Genomic DNA, 14,293 nt, shown 5'->3' with positions numbered 1-14,293 from the left:
TGCGCAGCAATCACAGCACTGTCAGTGAGCTGGGGCACACAGCGGCCAGGAGGAGTATCCTACCACTCGTCTGACAGCTTGGAGGCTGCAACTTAACAACCGAATAGAGGTGCAGATCTTTCATGAAATCCACACTGGTATAAAGTCAGAAAGGGGTTATACACTGTTACCAAAGTGCTTTGGGAATCTGGATTGCTCTTTTAATGCTCCACATTAGAGCTTAACCTTATCCAGTCCCTGTTTAGCTTCTAATTATACTATAGCTTGGAGGAAAGACTAGACAGGGGGGATATGATCGAAACATTTAAATACATAAAGGGAATCAACACAGTAAAGGAGGAGACTATATATAAAACAAGAAAAAACTACCACAACAAGAGGGCATAGTCTTAAATTAGAGGGGCAAAGGTTTAAAAATAATATCAGGAAGTATTACTTTACTGAGAGGGTAGTGGATGCATGGAATAGGCTTCCAGCTGAAGTGGTAGATGTTAATACAAGGAAGGAGTTTAAGAATGCATGGGATAAGCATAAGGCTATAAGATAAGGCCAGGGACTAATGAAAGTATTTAGAAAATTGGGCAGACTCGATGGGCCAAATGGTTCTTATCTGCCGTCACATTCAATGTTTCTATGTTTCTAATTCTGAGAAGGAGATGGATTGCATGATGCCACATACTCTGCCCTTTGTGGCTCTATATTGTGCTCTCCATGTTTTTACACTTCCTTCCACTTAGAGGAGGTCAGCCGGTATGGGGTATGATGATTGATAGCCCCAACAATTGCAGGTTAGAGAAGGGCCTCAGGTATGAGATGCGATGATTGATAGCCCTGCCAGTAGTGGATTGGAGGAGGGCATCCGGTATGGAGTATGATGATTGATAGCCACACCAGTAGTGGATTGGAGGAGGGCAGCAAGTACGGGGTACGATGATTGATAGCCCCAACCAGTAGCCGATTAGAGGAGAGCAGCAAGTACGGGGTACGATGATTGATAGACCCCCCCGCTAGCCGGTTAGAGGAGGGCAGCAAGTATGGAGTATGATGATTGATAGCCCCACCGATTGCAGGTTAGAGAAGGGCCTCAAGTATGAGGTGCGATAATTGATAGCTCTGCCAGTAGTGGATTGGAGGAGGACAGCCAGTATCAGGTGCGATGATTGATAGCCCCCACCAGTAGCCGATTGGATGAGGGCATCCGGTATGGAGTATGATGGTTGATAGCCACACCAGTAGCGGATTAGAGGAGGGCAGCAAGTATGGGGTACGATGATTGATGGCCCCAGCCAGTTGCAGATTAGAGGAGGGCAACAAGTATTAACATACGATGACTGATAGCCCCACCACTAGCTGGTTAGAGGAGGGTAGCCGGTATGGAGTATGATGATTAATAGCCCCACCAGTAGCCAGTTAGAAGAGGGCAGCTGGTATGGGGTGCGATGATTGATAGACTCACGAGAAGCCAATTAGAGGAGGGCAGCTGGTAGGAAGATCAATAGCTCCGTTTGTAATATGGTAGAGGAAGCCACACATTAATAGGTGGTGGAGGAAGAGAAGTGTAAAATATACAGTTATAAACTACAGAGCCTGTAACACAGGCCATGTTTTCTGCAAATCCATTATTAACTTTAAACAGTAAAAAAAAAATTATACGGTCCAGTTTTTATTATTATTACTGCTAACTCGTATGTCATGTACGCATTCTACTCAACAGAATATAATTACCATGTATTTTTCTATATTTCCACAGCGCATGCTTCATCTTATTCCACTCTGGCTCCCCCTGGTGGTCAGCTTAAAAATCCAACTACACACCAAGATACAGAGCAGGAGTGTGGGCTGGAGAGGAAAGGATCTGAGCTAGAGAGAGATTTTCTAATACAAATTATTTAAGGAATGGACTAGTGACTTAACACATGGAGGACCGATCGTATATGAAGACTGTTAAAATGGTTCCGAGGTGTCTAATCATACCAACGATATGCGACGCGAAATGAACGGGAGCTAAGATATTTAGTATGATTACATTGTGAACAGGTTGGGGAGGAAAGCGGTGTGAGCTAGTTTACAGTACACGTTAGTGGGTACCACGTGTTGAATCTCTCCCACGCATTTCATCTCTCATGCTCTGGATACAAAGGGTTATTCGCTAAAGTGAGAATTCAAAGTGAATTCCAAATTTAAGGGCAAACCAAAAACAATTCTCTAATTTAGCCATTTTTCCCCATTCAGCTACTTTTGCCTTAAATTTAAAATTCACTTTGAATTCTCACGTTAGTGAATAATTCTGACAGTTAGGTGGAAATCTCTGTAAGTGGCTGGAGCAGCGCATGACTCGAGTCCTTCAATAATGGGGCCCCCGAAGCATCTGGAAATATAGATGGCTTAAAATTTGTGACACCAATGTGTCCTCGACCCTCACATTGCCTAGTCGTGCATCATTCCGGAGTCAAATCAGACGCTGGATGTTGCCAATCATGCTTTCATAGTATGCTGCTATTGTATGTTTTTCTACAGAGACAGTCTTTATGGTATTCTGGGCACCTTGTTCGCGCGTTTTGGGGCCTCTGGATTGACATCAGCCTATATTCTTCTCACTTTCTAAATTTCACACACTCTGCTGTGCTCTTAGTTAAATACTCCGGGGGTCTATTTTCTATAAATATACACTTTTGTTTAGCGTTTTTTTTTTATTATGTGACTGCAATGTTATCAACTCAGCAGACGAATGGTTTCGCTCAAAACCATAATTCATGTAAATGTAATTTGTCCAACAACTTCTGAAAATCAATTCAAATTTTGGATGCACGATGCATTTTAACAATCTGAACTAAAACGTTAATGTACGAAGTTGTTATTTTTTTTTTGTTGAGGTCTGAAGACGTTATTATAAGCAAAACTAAGAAAACATTTTTTTTTAAATATTTTTTTCTCATTTATTCATAATATTATGCTATGTATATAATGTATCAGATAAAAACCATACCTGTCCTTTAACCCCTTAAGGACACATGACATGTGTGACATGTCATGATTCCTTTTTATTCCAGAAGTTTGGTCCTTAAGGGGTTAAAAAACAATATATAATATATGTGGATGGCACTTATTGAGAACGTACGGCTGAACAAACACACAGCAAAAATGCCTCAGTCACTAAGGAGTTACACCCAACTAGCATTAATACAATGTGGCTTAGTGATAAGCCAAAAAAAAAAAAAAAGGTCGGCAATTCCATATATAAAATACAAAGAAGCTAACAGGTCACTAGAAATGTGTGCCCCAAGAAATGGAAATATTGAACAGCTGGTGGACTGAAACGTGAAAAGTGTTGGCGGCTGAATACTTTTATTAAACACATGTACTAAAAGACAGACTAAAAACTGTAAACCAGTAAAAACACACACATAACACAATACACATGTGGTAGATATTACATCCGATTTATTTCAGATAATACATATCAAGACACATTCTAATACATTACAATATACACAGCCACCCCTGAGCCTGGCGTGACCAATGCATTCGCTCTTCATTGCTGCGTTATGTTAATAATGGAGAAACAACGATTGGGCAGCGGCCAAAACATGACTAATTAATAAAAACACTTCCAGGTAACTGTCCGATAAGCAGGCTATTTGGCAGAAGAATGTGGGTCTGTCTGACCGCCGACATTCCGCATTCACTGACACTCTGCATGACGTTACAGGGCTGGGGGGCTTATTAATAGGAGTCGGGTGGGCTATAAGGGAATCATTCTCTAGAACGTAATATATGTACAGGAGAAAACACAGAGATAAATTAGGTGAAAAGTTTGCTAATTGAGTAGTGAATATAGCGACCTTCTTCTCAAGGGCGGTGGTCCACTTATATTATCTACAGAGAGGTATTTCCAGTGAGTGTGGGTAACAGACATACTGAGCGAGGCCAGTAGTCCTTGCGTAAAAGACGAGAACAAGCACAATTATAGGTTAGCAGCTCCTATGCTGCAGGAGATGAGATCATCGCTAATGCCATAAGATGGATGATCGGTTCTCCTACTAGCAGAATCTAGTCATTTTTTTTCCACCCTATCACGGGCCACTCAGCCTACTGTACTGGCAAATGTTTTTAAAGAGCACTTTGTATTTTACTTTTCCATATAAACATTTGCACAATCAGACCACCAAAGCAAACGATGTAATCGCTCAAAATAACCTTTTTTTTCCAAAAGCTGCACATTTTCCTGCAATTTCCTGCCCCATAAATGTGCAATGTTCCATGGGGTGGTGTATTTTTCTAATCATTCCTACAAATAATGTTGTAGGTTTAGGATCATGTTATCAGTTCAATGATCTAGATGGAGTTATTTATGGCGACAATTCTGGGAGAATCCTTTTGTCATGACACAAGAAACGTGTGTAAACACAAGGAATTGTGGGTTTAATTCCAGATTAAAGAATACTCTAAGATGAGAGTGAGTACAGGTTGAGTAGGTAATGGGGCCCACGTCTGTTTGGGTTAATGCTATGTGTGGTTTGAAATATGGAAATACTTTGTTAAACCATGCAGTCCCAGATCTGTGACATCCTCCCTCTGGGTCCAGACTCCATGGCACGGATTAGGTTGGACAAAGCACTGAGGAGAAAGACATAATTAAGAAGACTGTGTGCATGGTGCACATTTTAAAAACCAGGAAGAGCTCCACTATATCAGAGTTAACTGGCTGAACAACCTAAGTGAAGTAAGTAAAAATCTTAATACCTCAGCCACAAAATTACTTGCTGGCTCCTTTTTCTCTCCGCCATCTCTTAATATCTCCCTGTCTTCTCCACCAACATCTTTCAATGTCTTTCCTTGTTCCCCCTGCCATCTCTCTCTCCCCCCACCATCTCTCCAAGTGTCTCTCTCTCTTCTCCCCAACATCTCTCTCTACTCCCCATCACCTCTCCAAGTGTCTCTCTCTCTCCCTCCACCACCTCTCTCTTCCCCCGCCACCTCTCCAAGTGTCTCCCTCTCTTCCCCCAGCCATCTCTGTCTCCTCCCCACCATCTCTCCAAGTTTCTCTCTCACCAAAATCTCTGCATGTCTTTCTCTTTTTATCCAATATTGCTCGATTTCTTTCTATCCCCCAGTCATCTCTCCATTTCTTTCTCTGATCCTCCATATGTCTCAAATTAAAGGGACACTATAGTCACCTGAACAACTTTAGCTTAATGAAGCAGTTTTGGTGTATAGAACATGCCCCTGCAGCCTCACTGCTCAATCCTCTGCCATTTAGGAGTTAAATCCCTTTGTTTATGAACCCTAGTCACACCTCCCTGCATGTGACTTGCACAGCCTTCCATAAACACTTCCTGTAAAGAGAGCCCTATTTAGGCTTTCTTTATTGCAAGTTCTGTTTAATTAAGATTTTCTTATCCCCTGCTATGTTAATAGCTTGCTAGACCCTGCAAGAGCCTCCTGTATGCGATTAAAGTTCAATTTAGAGATTGAGATACAATTATTTAAAGTAAATTACATCTGTTTGAAAGTGAAACCAGTTTTCATTGAGCAGTGAAATTGCAGGGGAACGATCTATACACTAAAACTGCTTTATTTAGCTAAAGTAATTTAGGTGACTATAGTGCTCCTTTAATGGACAAGAAAATTAATGTGTAGACAAAAAAAAATCGTATGGTCTCACAAAGCCAACAATAAGACTGTTATCTTTCCAAAAACATCTGAATTCATTAATCAACTATGGTCAACTATGTAACTAAGTGTCTACAGTGACTACAGCTAATATGATAATTATTCTACATAAAAATACCAATTTACGGTGAAATTAAGGCGATTTTTTTTCTGTAATAAACAAAGCATTTGAACATTGTTACCTTTTAAAATGTAGTCTGTTAATAACATAGGAACCTTTTCACTGTCCTCCCTCATCGCAAAGAGAACTGGAAAAAAATACATTGTATTGACAGTTCATTTATTTTTCTCCAAACTTGACGGAGTTATAGGTAAATCAGGTCATTAGAGACATGCAATATAGAAGTTCTAAATAAATATTTATACCAATGTACCAGGATTCATTTACACATTACTCAGGCAGTTAAAGAAGTTGCCACCGGGTGGCAGTCTTACTGTTTGTCAGCATCTGCAGGTCTTCAACAGAGGGAGGGCTGGGTTTCTTTTCGTATGGAATGACGGTGTTCAGATACTAAAAGAAATGACACGAGTTTAAAACAAATAGATTTATTTCTGTTACACGGAACGAATACATGTATTTATGCAACTAAATTATTCGCAAACATGTTTCACAAAAAAATAAGATAACAAGTGAATTCCGACCAAACTGTGACATTTATATAATAAAAACACACACTGGGGTAAAAGAAAAGGATGCAGGCCTTAAAAGGTCACAAGACACATATTATTTTATCTCTATGGTCAGTGTTATTGAATTGGTTTCAAATCACCATCTATCAATCTGACTGTGAACCCAGAAACTGCGCCAAGTGAAGATATAGGCTAACACACCGTTAAAGAAAGGGTGCAAACACGATGTGGCCCCTAGAAACAAACAAATTGGTAATTATGGCGGTAAAAAATAGATGAACGAAGCAGAAACGACAATGCTAATCCTAAAATTGATCAATCTATGAGCCATCAGTCAGACAGAAAATACAGAAATTGTCATGGACTAAAAACGGATCTACATAGTGAAATACCATATATACTCAAGTATAAGTTGACCCGAATATAAGCTGAGGCCCCTAATTTTAGCACAAAAAACTGGGAAAACGTATTGACTCGAGTATAAGAAATGCAGCAGCTACTGGTAAACTTCTAAATAAAAATAGATCCCAATAAAATTACATTAATTGAATATTTATTTACAGTGTGTGTATATAATGAATGCAGTGTGTTTGTGTAGTGTGTGTATATAATGAACGCAGTGTGTGTGTTTGTGTAGTGTGTGTGTATATAATGAATGCAGAGTGTGTGTGTATATAATGCAGTGTGTGTGTATATAATGAATGCAGTGTGTGTGTTTGTGTAGTGTGTGTATATAATGAATGCAGAGTGTGTGTGTATATAATGCAGTGTGTGTTTGTATGAATGCAGTGTGTGTGTGTAGAGTGTGTATATAATGAATGCAGAGTGTGTGTATATAATGCAGTGTGTGTTTGTATGAATGCAGTGTGTGTGTATATAATAAATGCAGTGTGTGTGTGTATATAATGCAGTGTGTGTGTATATAATAAATGCAGTGTGTGTGTGTGTGTGTGTGTGTATATAATGCAGTGTGCGTATGAATGCAGGGTGTGTATATGATGCAGAGTGTGTGTGTGTTTGTGTAGAAAAAATGGGGGGGGGGGGGGGAGGAGTACTTCTTGACCCTAGAATGACAGTCAGATCTCTCCTCAGATCAAGAAGCTGTTACTCCACAATTTAAAAATTGTATCCTTGAATATTATGTTTTTGCAATTATTTATCCAATTGCAGTTTAAACATCTGTATAGACTTTGATAAAACCACATCTTCAGGCAGAGAAATACACATTCTTATTGTTCTTAAACGATCACTATAGAGTCAGGAACACAAACATGTATTCCTAATCCTATTGTGTTAAAAACACCATCTAACCCCCCCTGCCCTCCTACATATAGTAAAATCTACCTTTACCTTTTTTCCAGTCTGCTGGTGCTGGCTCTGCTCCTAATCTGCCTCATTGGCTGACATCATCAGAAGTGATTATCACAGCCAATCACAATGCTCTCCCTTTTATCTGAAAAGTCAGTGTTCACTACAAAAAGCCTGCAGAGACTGATCATACTCACCAGAACAAATGCAGCTGCGCGCGCATTCAGCCGGTCTCATAGGAAAGCATTATCAATGCTTTCCTATGGACGCTTGCGTGCTCTCACTGTGATTTTCACAGTGAGAATCACGCAAGCGCCTCTAGCGGCTGTCAATGAGACAGCCACTAGAGGATTTGGGGGAAGGCTTAACCCATTTATAAACATAGCAGTTATAAACATAGCAGTTTCTCTGAAACTGCTATGTTTATAATAAAAAGGGTTAATCCTAGAGGGACCTGGCACCCAGACCACTTCATTAAGCTGAAGTGGTCTGGGTGCCTAGAGTGGTCCTTTAAACTAGACCGAAATTTGTATTAAACTAGGCCAGGATCTGTATTAAACTAGGCCAGGATCTGTATTAAACTAGGCCAGGATCTGTATTAAACTAGGCCAGGATCTGTATTAAACTAGGCTGGGACCTGCAATAAACTTATCCGGGATTTGTTTCATTCTAGACTGGGATCTGTACTAAACCCCTCAACATTGGCATACCGAGAAGGGGCAGACCCACTCAGAATGCAGCACGAGGGCATCTGACGATGTGCTCAAACTACACTGTTTGAGGACAGTTGTCTGGTACCAAAAGCAGGCCACCAGGGAACAAATTCAGCGTGGTGGGACAGAGAATTGGGACTACCCCTCCGAAATCTGGATGGTTAAAATGCAAGATTAAACTAGACAGGACAAAGTCTGAATTAGACACATTTTCAAAGAATCCTGCTTTTGGTAATGAATAATCAATGCGTTTGTTTGTTCGGGGATTCCTTACTTGTTTCTCACTCCCAGAATTCCCAAACGTCTGTCTGATCCCGGTCTGTAGAATGTTACTGATCCCCTCCATGCTGAAACGCTGAGGGAAAAACAGAGTATTGTTATTAGGATGTAAATCGTATTATTCAGATCAGAGCTGGAAAGATGTAAAAGCTGGGAGCTCACAGTCACAAGCAGTCACATACAAATTAGTAAATATACAACACACGCATTATTAATAGTATATATCAAGCCCCAATGCCTCGAAGCTCAGTCCCAAAATCCAACCGCTCATGCCAAGACGAAGGACAATTGTACAGCAAGGACAGTCTTGCAGCATGCCCGTGGCACACAAGAAACCAACTGGCAGTCTTATACCAACATATACCTTCATTGGCATCTGCCCATTTCTTTCTGTGCGGTTACTCTGTAGGCTCATCCCCTTCTCTTTCCGTCTCTTTTTCTGCAGTTCCCTTTGTTCTTTCTGTTTGTTCTGCACCTCAATCAGGGCTGTGATGAAAGAATTCTTCACCTCCTTCTCAAACTCCAGCTCATCCCGTCTCGCCAACTGCTGCACCAGTTCCTCCGAATACTCGCATATCGCCCGTTCCACCCGCTCCAGTAACTCCGCCAGTTCCATACTGGTCATGTGCTGCAAACCTGCTGGACACACACAGTCATCTTAGTCAATTTACTGGATAATATGTCAAGACAAAAAGGGGGTCATGGGAGAAGAGGCAGCAGTTTCAAGAATGTTTCTTTCCTTTTACAAAAAGTGTAATTCTAACATTACATAGCTACCAAACGTTAAATATATTTACATATGTTTATTTAATTTTCTTTACTTTTCCTCGATGCCGAATATAAATGTATTACTCATTCATTAGGTGGGGCAGAGGGACATGACCTCATGGAGCTGTCTGCTAGGACTGGAGCTGTAAACAGCTTCATAAAACTTCACCAAAAATATTATGGAAATGAAAAGGCTTCCGGATAAAGTTTAAATTACTTATTTGATAGGTTGTGGCATTCTATGTATTTATTGTAATTGGTATATGTAAAAAAACAGCCATATGTTTAGTACTTGTGTGTTATTGGTAATGGTAAATAGCTGCTAGTGTCCATTCAAACTGTAAACAAATGAGCACTGAATGCACCATAACCACTGCAACACATTATAGTGGTTATGGTACAAGGAGTGCCCGGATGGCCCCCCTACCCTCCCATTTAAAGTAGTCAAACTATTTTAGGATGAAGCAGTTTGACTACTTACAATGGGAGTCACAAGGATAGCCCTGACACCATAACCACTACAGGGCTGCAGTGGTTTTGCCGTTTTGATGTTTCTTTAATGAAAAGTAACTTGTTAAAATTACTCTTATTTTGTGCTGGGGTTTAATGCATGAAAATCTAGAAATATATTTATGGATGTGAGATTACCTGCTGGATCCTGGCTAAGAGGCTAATTTCACTGTGCTGAAAGCTGCGTTATTAGAAACGCTCATATTGTTTCTTTGGAAAAAAAAATCTGAATAATGAGATCAATATTGATCATACGATGCTTTCACATTTACTGAATCCAATCTATTGTAGGACTCCACAGCTCTGACGCGTGACAACAAACGCAATCCACCCTCAGAACGTGGAGGCCTGACAACATTTTGGCCCTGCGCCAGTGTTTGTCAGACTTGGATTCAGGAACTAGCTTCCTTCATACGTATTTATGGATTTTACAAGCCTCACAAGCAGTACACAGATCTTGGCAGAGGTGGCAGACTCATATCATGACGCACAGGGTCCAAACACATTTTATCTGCTAGACTATAAGAGCACATACGATGCCAACTCTTCAAAAAACAAACATTTGCAGAGTCCTTCTACAGGTCTACACAGCTGGAGGAAAACAAAAGAAATATCCAGGCACACGTGAGGTTTCTTCTGAAATTCAGTTTTTAAAAAAAAAAATTAATAATGAAGTGGAGACAACGTTTCGGCTTTTCTCTGAGCCTTTATCACGTCTCAGAGAGGAGTCGAAACATTGTCTCCCATTTCTTTTTTCAACTTTTTAAGACTGCCTTTTAGAAGAAACATCAGGTGTGTCTGGATATTTATTTGTTTCCATTTGCTGTCTTTAGGCATTGGCCCTCCCTTTATTCAACACACTGCAGGAAGTATTCCCCCTTCTTTAGTGTGTGCATTACACGTTTGTTTTTTTGCAAACAAGTACAAGTATACAGCTTGAGGAGGCTGTGAAAAATTATGACTGACAGCCGAGCAGGCACTAAAGAATATTATATTAAGATGTAGAATTACAGCCAGAGATGAGAGAACAACCTAGTGGGCACAACATATTCTCATAAAACTATAAAATCGGGTGTTTTATTTTTAAAGATCTACTGTTTATACATTCTCATCATTCAATCTGCCATCATTTTATTATTTTACCCCAAAGGACGGTTTTGGTAATTGCAACGGATAATGCAAAATTCCAGATAGGAACGTGCTTCCATGACAGTATCAATCTTTAATAATGCTTTTCACCCATAAAGTACACACCGATTATTTATGATGAAAACCTTGATGGCCAAAAAGCCATGTATTTTATGAAAAAAAAAGCATGGATAAAAATCAATAATTCACCCATTTGTGGACGCCCGTTCCTATCTGGTATTTTGCATTATCCATTACAATTACCGAAACCGTCCTCTGGGGTAAAATAATAAAATGATGGCAGATTTAATGATGAGAATTTTGCATGGACGAGCAGCAACGAAGGGAGCAATTAGCACCTTGCTGAAGTGAGATACTTCTTTGTATTTTGTAATAGATAAAGCCAGTGGAGTTAGCAGAATCTACATCAAGGAAATATTAGACTGGAATATAATTTAGCTTAAACAGAAAAACATTTTGGAGAAACAAGTGTAAAAGCACCACTATTGTTTGCCTAATTGTGCACCAGTTTAGAAGAAAACCCCTAAGAGCAGTGATTTAAAAAGATTATGGTAGATTTTGGCTTTTAGCAGCATGCCGAATGTTACAGGAAAAACTACAAGCACCGAAACCATTACACCGTGCACTTTGACTTCTGCTGGGCGTTGCTCCCCACTTCCAATGCAGCTTTCAGAGAGCCAGAAGCTCCCCGTTCATTCTCCTGCAGTCAGGGCTACCTCATTAGCTGATCACCTCTCATCCAAAGAGCTAAGCCCTGCACATTCGTACTGGGCTTATACAGAGAGCGTCTGGCTCTTTGATGGCTGTAGTGGAGGTGGGAAGCAGTGCTTGGTAGACCCCAGGTAAAAGTCAAACTACTTACATTAGGGTATGAGTATTCCTGGCACCATCATGATGCATAGTGTCCCTTTTAGATATAATTCTGTCTCTGTGGCTGAAAAACTGTGCCTCGCTTACCTTCTGTGGACCAATTGTTATTAAATGTCTGGCTGAGAGCCTGCATCTCCTGTAGGAGGACAGTATCAGAATGAACTGATATATCGGCAGCTTCCTGGTCTTCATCCTCTGCTTCCTCCTCTGGGTCTGGAGAATTCTGCATCATCTCCTCGATTTCTTCAATAACCTGCTGACACATAATGTGGGTATGACAGAGCAGGATGGGCACACGTTACTGGAGACATATAATGTGGGTATTACAGAGCAGGATTGGCATACATTACTGGAGACAAATAATGTGGGTATTACTGAGCGGGGTGGGAACACATTACTAGAGACATATATAATGTGGGTATTACTGAGCGGAATGGGCACACGTTACTGGAGGAGACATATAATGTGGGTATTACTGAGCGGGATGGACACATGTTACTGGAGACATATAATGTGGGTATTACTGAGCTGGATGGGCACACTTTACTGGAGACATATAATGTGGGTATTACTGAGTGGGATGGGAACGCGTTACTGGAGACATTTAATGTGGGTATTACTGAGTGGGATGGGCACACGTTACTGGAGATATATAATGTGGGTATTACTGAGCTGGATGGGCACACTTTACTGGAGACATATAATGTGGGTATTACTGAGTGGGATGGGCACGCGTTACTGGAGACATATAATGTGGGTATTACTGAGCGGGATGGGCACATGTTACTGGAGACATATAATGTGGGTATTACTGAGCTGGATGGGCACACTTTACTGGAGACATATAATGTGGGTATTACTGAGTGGGATGGGCACACGTTACTGGAGACATATAATGTGGGTATTACTGAGCGGGATGGGCACACGTTACTGGAGACATATAACGTGGGTATTACTGAGCGGGATGGGCACATGTTACTGGAGACATATAATGTGGGTATTACTGAGCGGGATGGGCACACGTTACTGGAGACATATAATGTGGGTATTACTGAGCGGGATGGGCACACGTTACTGGAGACATATAACGTGGGTATTACTGAGTAGGATGGGCACACGTTACTGGAGACATATAACGTGGGTATTACTGAGCGGGATGGGCACACGTTACTGGAGACATATAATGTGGGTATTACTGAGCGGGATGGGCACACGTTACTGGAGACATATAACGTGGGTATTACTGAGCGGGATGGGCACATGTTACTGGAGACATATAATGTGGGTATTACTGAGTGGGATGGGCACACGTTACTGGAGACATACAACGTGGGTATTACTGAGCGGGATGGGCACACGTTACTGGAGACATATAACGTGGGTATTACTGAGCGGGATGGGCACATGTTACTGGAGACATACAACGTGGGTATTACTGAGCGGGATGGGCACATGTTACTGGAGACATATAACGTGGGTATTACTGAGCGGGATGGGCACATGTTACTGGAGACATTTAATGTGGGTATTACTGAGTGGGATGGGCACACGTTACTGGAGACATATAATGTGGGTATTACTGAGTAGGATGGGCAGTTAGGCCACACCTGATCGGCGGTGAGTAAAGGCTCCTCGTTAATCCCAGAATCAACTTCGCTTTTCTCATTCAGCTCCTCTTCCTCTTTTTCATGAAACTAGAAGGAAAATAAATATTATTACACATATCATATAAATAATATCACATCTTAGCCCGTGCGGTCCTGATAAGTCTGTGTATATAGCAAACAACATAGAATGACGCTATCAGTACGTCATGCTCCAATAACGATGCAACATGTGATAGCAGCATTCTATTGACATCTATTGGGAACTAGTCGTATTTCTTAAAACCAAATCTATCAAGTTTAGCTAGGGCGGCTGCTCCTCGGGGAGGGGCAGTTTCTCCATGACCCTCCTGGTTTTACAGTCACATCCAGTTTTTGGTTCAGAAAGACATCCACATGACATGGGATTTCCTGTAAAAAACTGTTTTATGTCATGTTTTTATATTCAGTTAGTCAGCACTAATATTGTGCGCACCTGTTTCATGTTGCCTAGATTTGCTCCAGTTTCATATAACACGGATGCCATTGTTTCCAAGATATATTTACTTCCACACAGGTAGACAGTACATGAACAATACACAGCTCATACACTGTCCATGGGAAAGCAATGCAATTCAACACAGACTAATCCCAAGGGAAACCATCTACAGATCAACAGATCTCTTTTTGTCTGATTATAGAATATATAGAGTAAGAAAAATGTATAAAAAAATATAAAAATATAGCAAAGCAAGCAACAAATCTAGAGTCACATGGCTGGATTCAGATACAGAGAACATATATGTGGCA

At 40.7% G+C, this 14,293-nt stretch overlaps 1 protein-coding gene across 4 annotated transcripts in view; it reads right to left on the bottom strand.

Moving 5' to 3' along the window:
• Positions 1 to 4,259: 4,259 nt before the first annotated feature.
• The window catches only part of FEZ1 (fasciculation and elongation protein zeta 1), a 49,038-nt gene continuing 39,004 nt past the window's right edge, over positions 4,260 to 14,293 (bottom strand). Inside the window, exons 4-10 of one of the 4 annotated variants that reach the window (XM_063436755.1) lie at positions 13,508 to 13,594; positions 11,988 to 12,156; positions 8,968 to 9,242; positions 8,599 to 8,679; positions 6,109 to 6,184; positions 5,856 to 5,921; positions 4,260 to 4,617 (exon numbers count right to left, since the gene is read on the bottom strand). In XM_063436755.1, coding sequence (XP_063292825.1) covers positions 4,601 to 4,617; positions 5,856 to 5,921; positions 6,109 to 6,184; positions 8,599 to 8,679; positions 8,968 to 9,242; positions 11,988 to 12,156; positions 13,508 to 13,594 — 771 coding nt within the window. In that variant the 3' untranslated portion in view covers positions 4,260 to 4,600. The remainder of the gene's footprint in view (positions 4,618 to 5,855; positions 5,922 to 6,108; positions 6,185 to 8,598; positions 8,680 to 8,967; positions 9,243 to 11,987; positions 12,157 to 13,507; positions 13,595 to 14,293) is intronic. The other 3 variants (XM_063436757.1, XM_063436758.1, XM_063436756.1) reach the window with 3 other exon arrangements.

The sequence above is a fragment of the Pelobates fuscus genome, chromosome 11 (assembly GCF_036172605.1).
Source record: "Pelobates fuscus isolate aPelFus1 chromosome 11, aPelFus1.pri, whole genome shotgun sequence".
Lineage (NCBI taxonomy): Eukaryota > Metazoa > Chordata > Amphibia > Anura > Pelobatidae > Pelobates > Pelobates fuscus.
The sequence above is the reverse complement of the archived record's forward strand: the minus strand, read 5'-3'. Positions and strand labels throughout refer to the sequence as shown.